The sequence below is a fragment of the Rhineura floridana genome, chromosome 3 (assembly GCF_030035675.1).
Source record: "Rhineura floridana isolate rRhiFlo1 chromosome 3, rRhiFlo1.hap2, whole genome shotgun sequence".
Taxonomy (NCBI): domain Eukaryota; kingdom Metazoa; phylum Chordata; class Lepidosauria; order Squamata; family Rhineuridae; genus Rhineura; species Rhineura floridana.
In genome coordinates this window covers 156907187-156927030 of record NC_084482.1, presented here as the reverse complement: position 1 = coordinate 156927030, position 19844 = coordinate 156907187, and the positions used below count along the sequence as shown (strand labels likewise).

At 44.5% G+C, this 19844-nt stretch overlaps 1 protein-coding gene across 7 annotated transcripts in view; it reads left to right on the top strand.

Moving 5' to 3' along the window:
* The window catches only part of GRIP2 (glutamate receptor interacting protein 2), a 323541-nt gene that overhangs the window by 199041 nt on the left and 104656 nt on the right, over positions 1-19844 (top strand). For all 7 annotated transcript variants that reach the window (XM_061618438.1, XM_061618434.1, XM_061618433.1 and 4 more), the window contains exons 5-7: positions 204-290; positions 1000-1075; positions 5588-5733. In XM_061618438.1, coding sequence (XP_061474422.1) covers positions 204-290; positions 1000-1075; positions 5588-5733 — 309 coding nt within the window. The remainder of the gene's footprint in view (positions 1-203; positions 291-999; positions 1076-5587; positions 5734-19844) is intronic.

The window sequence follows — 19844 nt, the reverse complement described above, 5'->3', positions numbered from 1 at the left end:
TTGAATCTAGATTCAGCCATATTTTATAATTTTGTTTAATGGCTTCATATACTTAAGTCAAGCATTCATTTTACCTACTTAAAAAGTTCTCCATATTGCAAGATTTATATAAATAATTAGGCAAATTTTCGTATCAGATCCAGAATTTTAAAAGAATGACAGGTTAAAGATGCTAATTCACCCCTTTTCTTCCTTATCTCTAGCCCCAGATAATAACGCTGGCATCATTCCAAAAACCATTGAAGTGACCCTGTACAAAGAAGGCAACAGTTTTGGATTTGTACTACGCGGTCAGTGTCTTTTTAGTTAATGATGAGAAAACCACGTTGCTGGGACTTGTGAAAGTGAGGGGAGAGAACAAAGCTGAGTATTCTGTGCAAATCAAAATTCTAAGCTAATAGACATGCAAGATAATCTTCAAAGAGTGCTGACAAATATAGATAATATTTTGATTTCATGTTTATTGCATAGAATCTTGAGTTGTATCCAACGAAGAGAACATAAGAAGAGCCTGCTGGATCAGGCTAAAGAGCCATCTAGTCTAGCATCCTGTTCCCACAGTAGCTAACCAGGTGCCTATGAGAAGTCCACAAGCAGGACCTGGGCGCAAGAGCGCTCTCCCTTCCTCCAGCTTCCAGCAACTGGTTTTCAGAATCATATTGCCTCCAACAGTGGAGGTAGAACATAGCCATTAGGGTTAGTAGCCATTGAGTTTGTGGAATGGCTTTTGCCCACACAACAGAAATTCTTCTTCCCCTGCACGCCCCTCATATCTGTTTCAGAGGGTTGGGGGGAACCCCAGAGCAGATTTGGGGGATGGAGGGGGAAGAGAGGGAAGGGAAGTTCTGTTGAGTGAGCAGAAGTGTTTGTGTGCCCAGTAACTCAATGGATTCAACCCTTTAATAGCAATTTTCTGGGGGGAAAGTTTCATGTCTTCTATTGCAACACTGATATCTCCTATCTGAGCATTGCAGCATAATTTTTGCAATTTTATTACAGGAGGAGCCCATGAAGATTGGCACAAATCCAGGCCATTAGTACTGACATATGTTAGGCCAGGTGGTCCAGCAGACAGGTAATGCTCATATGATACCACATTTAGCAATAGAGCTTAAACAAATAGATGTTTAGCCAACCTACCTGAAGTTTTTAAAATAGATTTGCATTCCGAGTGTATATCTAAGATTGGTATTTACTCTATATGTCACTTTTCTAGACCTTCCTCAAATGATCACTTTCCAGTCCTTCAAGAGATGGAGAATAGTTTCACACCAATTTCAAACTTTTCATGCTTGCCACTAATTTGAACAGATTTTTCAAATAGCTGTCTGTATATGCTCTGATTGAGGCTCAGAGCTGATAATTTGTTGAAAGAGCCCTTAACGCAGCCTTTGCCAACCTGATGCCCTCCAGCTGTTTGGACTACCACTCCCATTAGCCCCCAGCCAATAAAGCAAAGGCTGGCTTGCCTGTTTTGCAGCATATTGTCCCACTTAGAGCTGACTCAAACATAAATCTGCAGCCCCCCCCCCCGCATATGGCTATCTCACTTTGAATGTGCATCCACATCAACATTTTAGCTGGACACATTAAGGGACAGCTTCTATGTTGAAGTACTGTGCCTTGTGAAGAGCAGCTCATTTGAATTTCTCTTTTCACAGTACCTTTACTGTCACAGTTACTGCTGCATATGTATTTTAATTTTTTCAATTATATTTTCCCCCTGCCCTTCAGTTGTGTTGAAAGTGCTCAGGATGACACTACTCCTGTGTTGCTCCTGTTGCATTCAGAATTCCATCCACATAGTTCAGCCTCCTACCATGTTTTCATACCATGCAAGTAACGGACACTTCAGTGGACAAGGTGTTGCTTGCATGGTTTATCAACATGCCAAGAAATAAATCATGTGAACCACTTCCAACTAAGTATTTTGCTTGCTATATACCTCCCTCCGAACTAAGTTCATGGGTGGTTTACAATAATAAAAAATATAACCCCAAAATTAAAAAAATAAAAATCAACTATTAGGAATACAAATAAGCATGGAAAAAGTTGTCATATTTCTACATACTGAGACCAATATGGGAGTAATAATGGAAGCAGCAGCAGCTATGCCACTAAAGGTACATGGAAGGGGGTTGAAGAATCTTTGTCTTAGGAAGCTATTTATTATTCACTTACTACATTATTATTATTATTATTATTATTATTATTATTATTATTATTATTATTAACTTTATTTATACCCTGCCGTTTTTCCAAATTGGAACTCACAGCGGCTTCCAGATAAAAAACAGATACAATTAAAACCTACCAAAGTTAAAAGCATATAATACATAAATAAATAAATAAATATAGACAGCTATAATTAAAAAATGAACTCTAATTTAAAATAGCATTAAACTGTTTCTGATAATTAAAAACTATACTCATAAAATCAGAATAATTAAAAAATAAATAAGCAAGAACAATATAACCTCCTTTTGGGCCTATCCTTAGCCGCCTTCGGAATCAAAGGCTTGCTGAAATAAGAAAGGTTTTACCTGTCGACGAAAGGACTGCAGGGAAGAGGCCATTCTTATCTCCTTAGGGAGGGAATTCCAAAGCCTAGGGGCAGCCACCGAGAAGGCCTTCTCTCGTATCCCCACTAGTTGTACTTGAGAAGATGTGGGTATCGAGAGAAGGGCCTCTCCTGAGGATCTCAGGGCCCGGGCAGGCTCATACAGGGAGATACGGTCTGTTAAATAGCCTGGACCTAAGCCATATAGGGCTTTATAGGTCAACACCAGCACTTTGAATTGTGTCCGGAAACAGACTGGCAACCAATGGAGCTTTTTTAACAGGGGGGTAGTACGGTCCCTGTAACCAGCCCCAGTTAGCATTCTGGCTGCAGCACGTTGTACCAACTGAAGTTTCCGAGCAGTCTTCAGAGGCAGCCCCATGTAAAGCGTGTTACAGTAATCTAAACGGGATGTGACTAAGGCATGTGTCACCGTGGCCAGATCAGATGGGTCAAGGAACGGTCGCAGTTGGCACACTAATCTCAAATGTGCAAAAGCCCTCCTGGCCACTGCAGAAACCTGGGAATCCAAATTTAAAGCTGAGTCGAGGAGGACACCCAAACTGCGAACCTGTATCTTCAGGGAGAGTATAACCCCATCCAGCACAGGCTGTATCCCTATTCTCTGATCTGCCTTACGACTGGCCAGGATCACCTCTGTCTTGTCTGGATTAAGCCTCAATTTGTTCACCCTCATCCAATCCACCACTGACATCAGACACCGGTTTAAAACTAAGACAGCTTCCTTGGAAGAAGGTGGAAAGGAGAAGTAGAGTTGGGTGTCATCAGCATACTGGTGGCACCGAACTCCAAACGCCCGAACAACCTCTCCCAACGGCGTCATGTAGATATTAAATAACATAGGGGACAAAACTGAACCCTGAGGGACTCCACAGGCCAACGGCCAAGGAGTCGAACAGGAGTCCCCCAATACCACCTTCTGGGTTCGCCCCTCCAGGAATGACCGGAGCCACTGCAAAACAGTGCCCGCAAGTCCCATCCCAGCTAGGCGGTCCAGGAGGATACCATGGTCGATGGTATCGAAAGCCGCTGAGAGGTTCAGCAGAACCAACAGGGACACACTCCCCCTGTCCAGTTCTCTGCACAGGTCGTCCACCAAGGCGACCAAAGCCGTCTCCATCCCATACCCAGGCCTGAAACCAGATTGAAATGGATCTAGATACTCCATTTAATCCAGGAATCTCTGGAGCTGGGAGGCCACCACATGCTCTATTACCTTACCCAAGAATGGAATATTGGACACTGGCCGGTAGTTATCCATGTTTAAGGGGTCCAGGGAGGGTTTTTTCAATAAAGGTCTCACAACTGCCTCCTTTAGGCACCTTGGAATTCTGCCTTGTTGTAAGGAGGCGTTGACCACTCCTTTCACCCACTCAGCCAGTCCCTCTCTGGCCTTTTTTATAAGCCAGGAAGGGCAAGGGTCCAGCAGACATGTGGTGGCTCTCACCTCTCCAAGGATCCTGTCCACATCCTCAGGCTGCACAAATTGAAAAGAATCCATCAATATTGGACAGGCAGGCACCAAAGTTACATCCCCTGAGACTGTATCAATCCTAGCATCTAAGTCGGAGAGAATCTGAGCGACTTTACCCGCAAATTGTTGTGCAAACTCTTGACAGCGGGTTGTTGAGTGGTGTATATTATCCTCTCGGTGGTCCGAATGTAAAAGACCCCTAACCACTCGAAACAGCTCCGCTGAACGACTCCCTGCAGATGCAATGGCAGCAGAGAAAAAAGATTTCTTTGCTGTCTGTACTGCCACGGAGTAGGCCTTCAAATAGGCTCTAGCCCGTGTTTGGTCATACTCACTCCGAGTCTTCTGCCAGCATCACTCTAGTCTCCGTCTTATTTGCTTCATCACCGCCAGCTCCTTGGAGAACCAAGGGGCAGGTTTGGCTCCACTACGTGAGAGGAAATGCTCAGGAGCGATCATGTCCACCGCCCTGGCCATTTCCTCATTCCAGAGGTCAACTAGGGCTTCAACAGGATCGCCTGCCAAGGTGGCAGGAAAATCCCCAAGAGTCCTCAGGAACCTATCTGGGTCCATCAGGCTCCTGGGGCGGACCATCCTAATCGGTCCCCCACCCTTGCAGAGGTTCTGAGTCACAGTGAGTCTAAACCCAACCAGGTAGTGATCTGTCCATGACAAAGGAGCCAAAAAAAGATCCTCCACACCAAGATCACCATCATCCTTCTCCACACAGAAAACAAGATCCAAAGTGTGACCAGCAGCATGAGTGGGGCCAGTTACTACTTGGGACAGACCCATGGTTGTCATGGAGGCCATGAAGTCCTGAGCCACTCCTGACAGGGTGGCCTCGGCATGGATGTTGAAGTCCCCCAACACCACAAGCCGCGGGGACTCCAACAACAACCCCGAGACCACCCCGGTTAGCTCAGGAAGGGAGACTGTTGAGCAGCAGGGTGGGCAGTACACCAACAGGATCCCTATTCTGTCCGGGCCGCTCAGCTTCAAATACACACACTCGAATCCAGAACACTGCGGGACAGGGCACCTGGTCAGGGAGATGGTATCTCGGTAGATCACTGCGACTCCTCCTTCACGCCCCCCAGGTCTCGCCTGCTGCTGCACCAAGAAACCTGATGGGCAGAGCTGAGAGAGATTAACCCCCCCAGCTTCATCCAACCAGGTCTCAGTAATACAGGCCAGGTCGGCGTGCTCATCCAGGATCAAGTCCTGAATGGCCGTTGTTTTACCATTCACTGACCTGGCATTCATACATTTGTATGGCTGCCCAATAACATATGTTCCCTGGGTGACTCAGAAGAATAAAATACAGTATAATACAAAAAGTAAAAAAAGAAGCATAAATATGTTATTTCAGGCAAACATACAATAAAACATGAATAATAAAATTGAGAAGCCCAGATATAAAAACACAAGCTGTTTGAAAGCCTGATTCCCTGGTTCATGTGTGTTTCATTCTGTGTGTTTTGTTCCAGTTTGGTATGTGTTCAGGATTTATGTCTGCAATTTTCCTGCAGGGAAGGATCTCTGAAAATTGGGGACAGGCTGTTGAGTGTTGACGGGATTCCCCTTCACAGTGTGAGTCATGCTGATGCACTAAACATCCTACGCCAGTGCAGCCAGGAGGCACTTTTCCAGATTGAGTATGATGTCAGCATAATGGGTAAGGGTTCTTGTTATGGATTCCCTTTGGGAGGACACAGACTTTCATGATGGGGAGGGACACTTCATTTGCATATTTCCTCCCCAGTGCAGAATGTATTGATTTGTACGTAGAGAAAATTTGGAACAATTTTAAAATTACCAGAACTGCCAAGACTGTACTCCAAGTAAATAATTTAAACATAAACAGTTTTGTGTAGGCAAAAACAGGTTGGATAGCAGAGTTTGGAGGTGTGCTTCTGGGGTCATGCAGTACATCTAAATTGGATACACAATCCAAGGAACATTCAGTAAGGTTTGCAAGTTCCACACCCCAAGTTTCATGCACCTGTTTTCTGCTTTAGCAACAAGTGCGTAGGATTGGACAAATTAATTGATTGCACTAGCGCAGTATCAGGTTGATACAAATGATGGTGTTACAGGTAAGTACTTTGGTACAAGTGTTACAGCTATTACTGTAGAGATTGCTATACATGGAATGACTGACTCTGATGGAATGAACCCTGCCTCTGTTGTGGAAGATGGGCTTGAAGATGACCATACAACAGAGTGTGTAATTTTTTCCATAACAGGGAAGAATAAATCTGTCAAGGCTCCCCTTATATAGTGGAGGCATGTGACTCAGCTGAACAAAAAGAACATAAGAGCCTCTTGGATTAGATCAGTGGCTCATCTCATTCAGCACCCTGTTCTCATAGTGCCCAAATAGATGCCTATAGGTGGAGCCTGAAAGCAAGGCTTGTGTGGTGCAGGACCATAAGGCCCCAAAGAGAGTAAGAATTTACTTAAAAAAATAAATGAATGCTGTTTGGCAAAGTTGCAGTCAGCCATTTGGGGGGGAAAAAGAGCACATAATCTGCTGGGTGAATATTCCAGACAGATCTAGACCCCTAGTGCCCATATCCTTAAATCACCTGAGATGTCAGTAAATACAAGAACATTAGTGTCTCTATGTTTTAATACGTGCCTTAGTTCAGATCACATTCTTCTACTCATGTTAAAAGAAGAAAAGTAGCAGGCTTTGTGTTCTCATGCTTTGTATTCACAGACTGAACATTAAACAGAAACATTCTGCTTCATTTATGAATTGTTGTCTAGTCATCTGCTGCCGCTTATCTTGATGGCACAAGAGCATCTTAGGTGTTGGGAAATCTCTGCTAACCTTGAGCTGTTGTGTAGAACAAATCTAAAGCCATTGCAAGATCTGTCTTTAAAATGGAAGAAGCAGAGGCCAGTCCTTAAAATTAATGGACTTCCTCCTCCCCAATAGAAAACGCTGAGAGATCCAAGTGCATCCATGCAATTGTTCTTCATAATTCAGAACATTGCCCAGCCTTGTTTCTTCTCCTTTTTGAACCTTGCAAAAACATGATCCTTTACTTCTGTTCCCACAGCAAAAAACTGGTTTATGCCCTGTTCATCTCTCACCCAGGTCACATCCACACCATACATTTCAAGCATTCTTATACTACTTTCCAACAGTCATGGCTCCCCTTAAAAGAATCCTGGGAACTGTAGTTTATTAAGGGTGCTGAGAATTGTAACTCTGTGCTGGGTCTCCTAACAACTCTCGGCACCCTTAACAAACTACAGTTCCCAGGATTCTTTGGGGAAGCCATGACTCTTTAAAGTGATATAATAGTATTTTAAAAGTATGGCCCTAGACTACATCAATCTCCTTCTGTAGTCTTCTGTAGTCTCACCATAGTCCTTTTCCTGTCTGTCTAGCACTCTGTTGCCAAAATAATTCACCTCTGTTGTTGCTCCAAAGCCATGTTATTCCCTTCTTTAAATCCCCACCCTGGCTTCCTGTGGCCTCCAGCTCCAGCTCCTTGACCTTACTTTCAGAGGCCTCCATGACCTTGTTCCTCCTTTATTGCTCCATTCTTTTCTGTCCTGATACATTTCTGCATGTGACCTTCATTCCTTCAGTGCTGCCACCTTTGGCCACCCTGGCATCTCCTGTGCCCTCCACTCTTTCTTCCTTACTGCCCTATATGCTTTGAACTGTCTGCCAGAACAGCTGCGTGCTGCCACCCCTCTTACTTTGTTTCACATCTCTCTCAAAACCCACGTTTTCTGTGAAGCTTTGGCTCATCCCTTTAGTTTAGTAAGGATAAGGAAGTCTAAACAAACAAAATTGAAGCAACCACATATTGCTTCCCTGTTTTACCCCTCAGTTTTAGACTGTAAGATCCTTGGAGCAAGGACCTGTCCTCTTGTACTCTGTAAAATACCAGGCACATGTCTAAATTGTAAGTATTAGGATCATAATTTAGTACCTGCCTTCACCCAAGGGTCCCAGGGTGGCTTACAAAAAATTTAAAATACAACATTAAAAACAACCTAAAATCACAAAATATGATTTGCCTGATTGGTAAAGTGTAGCTTGGCGAGACCCATGGAGAGTTCTCCAAGAAAATATGCAGAAAATGGGAGCGGAGGCAGTGGAGGCTGGTGCCTCTGATATCAGTGGGGCAGTGAATCCACTCCAGGTTTTAGTCTGAAATGTTGGTTCGGACTAAAACCTGGAGCGGATTCACTGCCCCACTGACATTGAAGCCACAAGCCTCCACTTAGCAGAAGCTGCATGTGCTTCCTGAGGACAAGATGTCTTTTATCTCTGTTTTTCTTTGGCAACCCTATTAACAGAAAAGAATCTGAAGTGGTTCCTGTTAAAATTGGTGGGGCATGTGAGCCTTAAATGTACTGCCTTCAAGTCGATTCCGACTTACGGTGACCCTAAGAATAGGGTTTTCATGAGGCTGAGAGGCAGTGACTGGCCCAAGGTCACACAGTGAGGTTCATGGCTATGTGGGGATTCGAACCCTGGTCTCCCAGGTCATAGTCCAACACCTTAACCACTTGCATAACCTTAAATGTGTCCCCAGTGCTGCCAGCCCTTGTTGTCTCTGTTTTCTGCACAGCGCAGCCTGTATGTTTTATCTTCTCTTGGTTTTCCTGATAATGCTAAAACATTTTCTGTCCAAAAGCCCCTCAATATTCACCTCTTTGTTTTATCTGACCTCTGGCTTCAGAGCTGAACTTTGAAGGACTAAAAATGGTACCTAGCAGTGGTGCAGTAAAGGTAATTTTAGACTCCAAATGTAATAATCTTACTGAGGGCTCCCCGTCCTTAGATGGTAATGGGCATTACTTCAAAATGTGGCCATCCTCCTGGTCATTCCGCTAAGGGTGTGTGTGGACTTGTGCTGGAAAGTTCTGCCTTGATGAGTTCACTTGTTCCTAGTTCCTTCATTGTGTATATAATAGTAAGAGAGAGCTAGAGTACCACACAGGTGCTTGATGAGAGAAGCAGAATTGGCTATTTGTGGCTGCTTCCTGGGCAGAAGACAGGCAGTGGTGGTATTGCTAGGACAGAAAGGAAGAGGAACCCCACTTGATTTCTATTGTAGGTCACTGCTGCTGAAGAGCAAAGCCCAGTCCAAAATGTTCTGAGGCGCAGCATCTATTCAAAATCTGGAACATGCATCTCCACCCAAGAGGCCATGACTTAAGGCAGCCTTCCTTCACTAACCTGGTGCCCTTCAGATGCTTTGGACTACAGCTCCCATCAGCCCAAGTTAGCACAGCACAGGTTGTCAAAGGCTGATTGAAAGGGCTCATCCAAACTGACCTGGATAGTCCACATTATGCATATTCGCTTTGTCATTTGAGAGTCCCCACTTTGCCTGTTTGTTCACCCTTTCCTGATGTAAAAAACACGCTTCTTTCACGCCCGCACACGCTGCGGGAAGACCCTACATTATTCTCGCTTTTCCCCAGCTCTGACTCTAAAACCACCCCCTATCAGCCAATTGGTCTGCAAAGGAGCACAATAACACGCATGCGCTGGAATGTAGGAGCGTGAAAATTTGAATCTGTAATGGAGATTGCAGATCTCCATTAATGGAGTTCTCTGATTTTTTTGGCTCTTGTACAGCACCAGTTACCGAACCATGCTGCGCCTGCTGAGCATGGGAGGGGTGAGGAGGGATAGAATGTGCCTGTGCAGAGCATGAGAATTGTGCCTGGAGGGTGGTTTTGACAGCGGCAGCGGCGGCGGCAAGCAAGCTCAGCACACAGCCGCTTGAGCAGCAGCACCGGCAGCACCAGCGAGAGAGGGGAATATTAAGTGCTGCAGTTACGTTAATGTGTGGTGTGTGTGCGGGCGCGTGTGTGAGACATATATACAGCAAAGGAGAAAATGTTACACATAACACCCCTGCCTCTTGTTTGCTTGCATTTGCAATATATTGCTAAACCAAATGTACATGGTTTAGCCTTTTTGCCTATTAAACTTTCTGGGGGCAATTTCACAGCAGAAGCAGCAGGAAGCAAGCACGATCTGGTGCCTGCTCTAGATCTCCAAGTTGGACTCTGCCCTGGTACAGCAGCGCTTGGCGGCTCTCCTCGTCTTCCACCACATGTCAGTTCCCCTCCCCACCTCCTTGACAGCACTTTCCGAGGAGATCGGATGCGGCTCCTTTCAGCCATTCTGTCATTTCATCCCAGAACTGCACAGCTCTTCACACAGCTGTGAAATTGCAGTCGGAGGAGGGAGAAAGGGGGGTGCCCCAGAATGCCACCCCCTCCCATCGTGGTCATAATCGCCACCCCCACTTTATTGTAAGGGTGCCTGGAGGGTGAGCGCACGCCTCTATTTTCCCATGTTCCAAAGAGCAAGTTGATCTGTATCGGTGGTCCTGAAACACCACCCCATTGCTCTGATTGGTTCAGTTTTCCCGGGCTTTCCCCGGTCATTCGTGCACATATGCAAAACTGGAAATACATGATTGGCTGCAATGAGGAAAGGGGTATGGGGAAACACCCACGGAACGCCTCCAGCTGTATAGTCGGTATTGCATCCGAGCCCCTTCCGGTTCAGCAGATTATTCCCGAATTAAAAAAGCATATCACATTTTTTGTGATACTGCAAATCCAGTTTTAACTGTGCGAAAATGTGCAAAAGCAGACAGTGTCATATGGACCACCAAAAATAAATGGATACACAAAGCGATCATGTCGCACATTATACAGTCGTTTGGACGAGCCCAAAGGCTACCTATATAGGTTTGGCCAGAGTCACTCTGCATGCCAACTTCCCAACTGAAACTCAGACATGATTTGCAATAGCTCCTCAAAGAATTTCTAGAGTTGAGAAAATAAAGAGCTCTGCAGAATTGGATAGATATGCATTGAAAGAAATGAGTAAAAAAGATTTTAGTTTACAAGTAACTGACATAGAAACAGGCTTTCAAAGACTTCGGTCTAATTCTGTATTCTGCATATGGTTGGTTGATGTTGATATGAGCTGGCTCATTGAAGTAAAACACATCAGAATGATTATTTTCTTATTTTTCTGCCTCGTAGGCATAGATATTTCTTTTGGTTTTGTTTGCTTCCTTATATCCGTCAACATGGATTCTTTTTATTGTGACATTCCTGAAGTTTTCTGTATAGGGTGATGGTGGGGGGCAGATGTATCTTGCTCCTAAGCTTTTATCTGTTGCATAAGGGTTCTTGACATTTTTGAATGGGACAGAATAAGCGCTAGAAAAGCTCTTTGCTATGAAGGAAAACGTTTTCCCTACTAGAAATTCGGGGTTTACAAATTTAATGGAGAATTTGGGGGATTTTCATCCGCAGAGCTAGTGTTGTGAAGCCCAGTAACATGGCTGGCTATTTTCTTTGAAGCAGGGCCAAGCTAGGCTCACGATCTTCAGATTTAAAACAGAGCTCTTCCCTCTGCCCTCCCTATATCCTTTCTGTTTGGCTTTTCCAGTACTTCTTATGGATACATGTTTGTTTCTCTCTAGTATCTTCCGTGCATGCACCCTCCAGTGGACACAAATTAAGTACTTAGTTTCAAACCAGTCACTCAGTTGATAGCTCCTAATCCATACATTAAAAGGTGGAATAAAAAGCTTTTCAGCAGTTAGTTTGAGGTGAGAGAGCGCGCCAAGTGTGTCTTTGATCTAGTAACACAAATGTTTAACTAACTAATCCTTCCTGTACTTGAGTGCAAAAGCTACATATTGATAGTCTGCAGACAGAGAATTCTGCAGTTTGTCAAAGGTCTCCAAAGAATTCAGTGGTGGTGATGGAATAATAGGCCTCACCTATCCACCTTGCAGAGACTACAGGATGCAGTGTGGAGGCATTTTTTTTTCCTGAGAGCCCCACACTTTTTCCTTTTGCTTCGAGCATTATTATTAATAAGTACCAGTTGCTTGTTACTTGAAGGTCTCCAAGCAACTTACAACATTGTTAAAAACAAAAGTAAATATGCCATACAATAAAAACAAATAATACACCCATAACAACTATCCCCATATAACCCCAGAAAGCTTTGGCAGCCCCCTAATATGAAAAAAAAATCATCTCAATCTATCAAATGCCTGGGAAAAAAGATAAGTCTGTACCTAGTGCAAAAGATGTCAATGAAGGTATCGGGCAGCTCTCATTGGGGAGCACATTCCACGGATGGGGAGCCACAACTGAAAAGGCCATCTCCCTTGTTACCACCCTCCTTGCCTTCATCAGAGGGGGACCTGGAGAATGGCCTCAGAAGAACATCTAACAGTCTGGATTGGTTCATATCAGGAGAGACATTCCAGAGTATTTAAATTAGCAGCTATGAGCATGTCCTTTTTGTACTTCACATGTTGCCTGATGTGCTGTGGGTTTGCATAACTTAGAGACGTGCATCAGTTGTCTGGTCCTTCCAGTGATTTTGTATTAGAAGCTATTCTGTGTCTGTGAGTGATACACCATGCTGAAGAAGTGTGCTGTGCTTTGCAATAGATTGTATTTCATTTCTTGTGTGCATATATATATCCACTAATAGGCAAAAACCCTTGCGGTTTAGGAACGTACCTATAGCCCACAGATATTTCTACCAAACTTTAAAAAGCAGGGAAATTGGGCAGCTATAGTGAATGCACCAGGGGAGCAGGAGACCTGACATCTCTGAGATATTGAACTGCCCTACACATCCACTGGATTCCTGAATGCCCCGGGGGAGTTCCCAGTAGATAGAGCAGGTGACCCTGTTGAAGCCCTTGTCACACTGTGGAACAGCGAGGCACATCGGGCTCTCAACACGGATGTCACCGAGCGCCCTCTCCGGCACTGTGGAGCCCGGCTTGCACCTTGGTACACCAGTGAGCTAAGGGCAATGAAACAGGCTGGACGACGGCTAGAGCGCAAGTGGCAAAAGACGTCCTGTGAGGCTGATCGGGCACGAGTAAAACATCATAACCATGCCTACTGTGTGGCAGTGAGGGCGGCGAAGAAGGCCCACTTCTCTGCCTCCATTGCATCCTCAAGTAGCTGGCCAGTGGAGCTTTTCCGTATTGTCAGGAGTCTGTTGACATCATCTCCAGGAAATGGAGTCTTAGACCCTTCGGAGGCCCACTGTGAATTGTTTGCAAGGCACTTTGAGGGTAAAGTTGCTTGCCTCCATAGCAGTCTTGATGCCCCATCTACATATACTGTAATCCCCAATGAGGTGTCCAGTGCAACGTCTGCTGCAATTTCTTGGGAACGGTTTCAGTTGATGCTGCCTGATGACATGGACAAGGTGCTTGCGATGATGCGGCCAGCAACATGTCTTCTCGACCCTTGCCCTTCTTGGCTTATTAAAGCTTGCCGAGGGGGTCTGGCCGAGTGGATCCAGGGTGTGGTCAATGCATCATTGAGGGAGGGAGTGGTTCCAGCTGCCTTGAAAGAGGCAGTGATTTGACCACTCCTGAAAAAGCCCACCCTGGACCCATTGGATTGTGACAACTACTGACCGGTTGCAAATACCCCCTTGTTAGGGAAGGTGATTGAGAGGGTTGTGGCGCAGCAACTGCAAGTACTCTTGGATGAAACAGATTATCTTGACCCATTCCAGTCTGGGTTCAGGCCTGGTTATGGGACTGAATTGGCCTTAGTCGCCCTGATGGATGACCTTTATTGGGAGAAGGACAGGGGGAGTGCGACCCAGTTATTCTTACTTGATCTCTCAGCAACTTTTGATACCATTGACCATGGTATCCTTCTGGGCCGACTTGGTGAGATGGGTATTGGAGGAACTGTTTTACAGTGGTTCCGATGCTATCTCCAGGGTCGCTCTCAGAGAATAGCATTGGGTGACTGTCTTTTGGCCCCCTGGCAGCTGTGCTGTGGGGTGCCACAGGGTACCATCTTGTCCCCCATGCTGTTTAACATCTATATGAAGCCCTTGGGAGCAGTCATCAGGAGCTTTGGGGCGAGGTGTCAGTAGTATGCTGATGATACCCAGCTCTATTTCTCTGTAACATCTGAATCAGGAGAGGCCGTGCAAGTCCTGGACCACTGCCTGGACTCGGTGGTAAGCTGGATGAGGGCCAATAAACTAAGTCTGAATCCTAGCAAGACGGAGGTGGTATGGGTTGGTGGTTCCCAAGTTCTGATAATTGGTCAGTTGCCTGCTTTGGATGGGGTTGTACTCCCTCTGAAAGAGCAGGTCCGTAGTCTGGGGGTGCTCCTGGATCTATCTTTGTTGCTAGAGGTCCAGGTGACCTCAGTGGCAAGGAGTGCCTTTTGTCAGCTTTGGCTGGTGAGACAGCTGCAGCCGTTTCTGGACTGGGATAGCCGGACCACTGTTGTCCACGCACTGGTAACCTCCAGGCTGGATTACTGTAATGCGTCTATGTGGGGCTGCCCTTGAGGTTGGTCTGGAAGCTGCAGCTGGTGCAAAATGCAGTGGTGAGACTGCTCACTGGAGCAAGGTATCGCCAACATGTCACCCCGCTGCTGAAAGAATTGCACTGGCTGCCCATTTGCTACCGGGCCAAGTTCAAGGTTCTAGTTTTGGTGTACAAAGCCCTATACAGCTCAGGACCAAGTTACCTGAAAGACCGTCTTATCCCTTATATACCCAGTCGATCACTGCGCTCTGCAGGTGAGGGCCTCCTGCAGATACCATTTTATCAGGAGGTCCATTCTGCACAACATAGGAAATGGACTTTTAGTGTGGCAACACCTACTCTGTGGAACTCCCTCCCTTTGAATATTAGGCAGGTGCCATCTCTGCTATCTTTTCAGCGCCTGTTGAAGACTTTTCTTTTTCAACAAGCCTTTTAAGTTGAGAGCTATTCCAGTCTGTCTCTGCGTCAGATTTGCTTAATATGTTTTTAATAATGTTTTTAACCTTTTAAAAAACGTTTTAAAATGTTTTTAACACTGTTTTGTCTTAATGAATTTTAAGATTTGTTTTTATGATGTTTTAAAGTGTTTTTAGTGCCTTGTTTGCCGCTCTGGGCTCCTGCTGGGAGGAAGGGCGGGATACAAATTAAATAAATAAATAAATTTGTAAAAATGCAAACACAATTTGGGCTGGTCTTTCAGAGTCCAATCCACTTCCTGTGTAGCTTGGGAGAATTTGGTAACATGTGCCTCTGAGCATTTGGTGAGTGGTGGCACCTGCCATCCCCAAAGATGGAGAATTACATTTTTGTATGTTTGTTGGTGTTCTTCTTACGTTGCTTCTTTCCTGTGTTACTGTTTCTACGGAGAATCTAATCTAGAAAATTTTATTTCCCTCATTATTCATCCTAGAAACCTGTATCAAATTTATTTTTATTAATTTCAAAGCCTTTTTATTGGTCAATGTCATATGATGGTGAAGACAGCCTTTTGTGTTTAAAATTGGAGGTTATGTTCTATTTCTGTTTTGGGTGCATTAACAGTGGAATCTGAAACTGCAGTTTGATGTAAAATCAGACTGATTCCAATATGTTGCTAGTTAAGCAATGACTCTAGCTGTTGGGAAAAGCAAACTTGGCCTAGCCAAGATGCACATTTTCAGCCTGCTTTGTTTAAACCACTTCATTTAAGGCAAGGTGGGCATGGTCAATTAAAAATATAGAGCACACCTAGACTTTTGCTAGAATATACTTCATCTCCCACTGTTTTATCTTGTGCAAACAGACACTCCATGTCCACTGGAGATTATTCTGCAGAATAGTGAGCGCTATTATTCCACAATTGTTTTTGGAGTTTTTTACTGTATATTTTGCAAAGTGTTGCTGCTTCACATATTCACAGAAACAGAAGCAAAAGAAAATGATTTATGATAGGAAACTTCACTAAAATTGCAAAGTAAATCAGACATACTTAAAGTGATTATCTGAACTATATCAACTGTATCTTAATATTGTTGCTTCCTCCCTGCTAAAACTAGATCAGCACAGCACATGTCTTGCTTCTATTATTTGGGCTGATTGCAGGTGTTACCACCACTCACCATATTCTCAGAGGCACCAAATTCTTCCAAGCTACACAGGAAGTGGATTGGACTGTGAAAGACCAATTGAAATTGTGTTTGCATTTTGACAAATTTGTAGGGCAGTACAATATCTCAGAGAGGTCAGGTCTCCTGCTCCCCTAGTGCATTCACTATAGCTGCTCGATTTCCCTGCTTTTTAAAGTTTGATAGAAATATCTGTGGGCTATAGGTATGTTCTTAAACCGCAAGGCTTTTTACCTATTAGTGAATTTCCCTGCTTTTTTAATCCAGGAGGTAAGAAATGGGATCCTGTCCAAGTTTGCTGAGGATGGACTGATCATTTCCATGCTTATTGAGTTCAGTGGGATTTACTCCCCTGCAATCATGCTTAGGATAGGTGAAACTGACCACAGGGGATGGGGAGGGGAGGAAAGGCAGAGGGGAGAACTGGAATGGGAGTAGGCAGGAGGGGGAGGGGAGAAGGACAGGTTTGATCATTTGCAGGTTTATTGAGTTCAGTGCGATTTACTCCTACGCAATCATGCTTAGGATAGGTAAAACTGACCAGGGGGAAGGGAGGGCTGGAATGGGCAGGGGCAGACGAAAAAGGAAGAGGGGAGGGGAGGGGAGAAGGAAGGGAGAGCAGAGGAGAGGAGAGGGGAAGGAGAGGAAAGGCAGGTGTGATCATTTGCATGCTTATTGAGTTCAATGGGATTTACTTCCATGCAATCATGGTTAGGATAGGTAAACTGACCATGGGGGTGAGGAGGGGGAGGGGAGACGAGAGGAGAGGGAAGGAGAAAGGGAGGGGACAGAGGAGCGGAAGGAAGGGGAGGGGGAAGGAGGGACAAAGAAAGGGGGAGGGGAGGGGGAAAAGGGTTGTGATGGGAGGAAGGAGGAGGGGAGGGCAGGTTTGATCATTTGCATGCTTTTTAAATTCAATGGGATTTATTCCCATGCAATCATGCTTAAGATAGGTAAAACTGACCATGGGGAGGACGGGAGTGGGAGGAGGGGAGGGGAAGGGGAAGGAGGGGATTGGAAGTGGAGGGAAAGGGAGGGGCAAAGGAAGGGGGAGGGAAGAGGCAAGGGAGAGGGGATAGGAGGGAAAGGGCAAGAGGGAGGGGATGGGGGAAGGTGGGTTTGATCATTTGCATACTTTTTGAGTACAATGGGATTTATTTCTATGCAATCATGTTTAGGATAGGTAAAACTGACCTGGGGGAGGAGCAAGGAGGGGAGGAGATTGGGTGGGTGGGCACTGGGCAGAGGGGAAGCCCCTTTCCTTTCCAGAAGGAAAACATTGTGAATGGTATCATTGCTTTTCAGCGTTTCCCTCACCTTTTTATTCTACAGCAGGCACATGTAGCTTCCTACCCAAATTTAAACCATAGCTGTTCCTGGCCACACCCACACCAGACCTTTATTTGACTTTAGTTAATGAAGGGTGCTGAGAGTTGCTAGGAGATGCCCTGTTCCTCTCACAGAGCTTCAATCAGAGTGGTTAAACCACTCTGGCCACTGGAGCTCTGTCAGGGGTATAGGAGTCTCCTCTCAGCACCCTTCACAAACTACACTTCCCAGGATTCTTTGGGGGAAGCCATGACTGTCTCATGTGAAATTGCCTTAATATCCCATGCAAGTAAAGTAATGCTCAAGATTCTACAACAAAGGCTCTTACCATATATGGAGCGAGAAATGCCAGATGTCCAAGCTGGATTTAGAAAGAGAAGAGGCACCAGAGATCATATTGTAAACATACGTTGGATAATGCAACAGACCAAGGAATTTCATAAGAAGATCACCCTGTGCTTTATAGATTACAGCAAAGCCTTTGACTGTGTAGATCATGAACAACTATGGAATGCATTAAAAGAAATGGGGATGCCACACCATCTGATTGTCCTGATGCGCAACCTATACTCTGGACAAGAGGCTACTGTAAGGACAGAATATGGAGAAACCGATTGGTTCCCAATCGGAAACTGTGTGAGACAGGGGTGTACTTTATCACCCTATTTGTTTAATCTATACGCAGATCATATAATACGTAAAGCAGGATTGGACCAGGCATTTTTTTAACTTTTAAAATGTGGTAGATGAAGGTCAGAGTATAGGGCAAGGTCAGTACAGTAATAGGGTTACAGGTACTCTGTGAACATGGCTGTTTGTTAATTAATTTCAACAGATTATGAGAACTCTGACAGAAAAAATTCCTAATGGGGTCTGGGTTTTTTTCCGTCTTTTTACACTTTGAACTCTTGATTGTCTCTGACTATTTTGTGTATTGCTACGAAAATTTAGAGTGCTGTTTAGCAAGCATTTCTGAGTACAGGACAATAAGTTTTGTAAGGTTTTGTTTTGAAATGAAGTTATGGGAAGCATCAGAATGGCATGGGGGGTATTTTCAGTTTAACATTGTGGGATGTGAAAAATCTATCCACGAAAAACCCACTCTTGTGGCTGTATAATCTTATGCCCATACCATATGTATCTGGGAGAACATTAACATTGGCATAGGGCTGTTGGTGCCCTCCTGGCTCATCTTGTGAATTTCTAGGATCATTCAATGTACAATGAACATATTATTAAACAGCCAGCATATCAACATCCAGGCTAAATGGCCAAAGGGAAGAGCTGTGGAGAAGAGAGGCAATAATAAGACCTCACAGGCATAATTATGAGATGCTGTTTGTGGGATTTCCACCCACATTTGAATCTGCACTGCACAGTGCCCTTGGTGATGCTTTTCCTAAATAAACATGGAGTTTGAATGATACATAATGATACAATATAGTAATAAAATAAAAATTTAAAGAGTGCTATTATTTTTCTCCAAAGCTGGGACTCCTTGCAGAGGTACTGCCACAAATTGTATATAATCCCAGTAGGGTTGAGGAACCTGTGGCCCTTCTGATGTTCTTGGACTAGAACCCCCACAGACCATGCAGGTGGAATAGCAATTTGTTTGCATGCCTGGATAACTGAACTTTTTAGGGCATTGCCACCCTGATCTGATTCTTCATTCAAACCACCCTGATCTGATTCTTCATTCAAACCACCCTGATCTGATTCTTCATTCCTTGTCCTAAAGAATTTCATTTCATTTCATTTCATTTATTTCATTTTTAAATCGCCCATAGCGAATAGCTCTCTGGGCGGTGAACAAAACAAGATTAAAATACAATATTACAATAAAATTACAATAAAATCAGCAACAAGTTAAACGAAAAAAAAATTAAATGAAACACATTGAACATTAAAATGTTCATTAAGAATAACTTTGGTATGTTTGAAAAAAGCTCGCTGAGAACATTGGTTCTCAAAGGGAAGTATCCTAGCATTTGGCAAGGGAACAAGGTGAAGGCTGTACTGCTTCTGGTTTCAAAAATACTGGAACCTGGGACTGACAGTGGGGATAGAGCTTGGGAGGGTCAGGGACTGACCCTGTAGTGCACAGTGAGTTAACTTGTGAATTTAGTGCCCTAGCAAATGGCTTTTGAATGTTGCCTCCGATGAGATGATGCCGTGATCTCCCCATGTCACTTCTAAAGAATGAGCAGCCACCTGTAATTTGCCAGCATGCTGTTGCTTATACTGAAATTCTAAGAATGGAGCAGAAACCAAAATGAGTGTTCTTATATGTAGAAACAGCATAAGCACAACACTTGTGTATCCATACTTAGCAAATTAGGAGGCGGGATGAGCTGACTGTCTCTCTAATATTCAGGTTTCTCTACCATACAACACAGGCTGGAGGAACATGCATGGTTGCTTGCAACCCTCCCCCCCCAAAAAAAAAATATTGGTGGATGGAGTGAAGACTAGGACACATTTCAGTGGTATTTTGATAC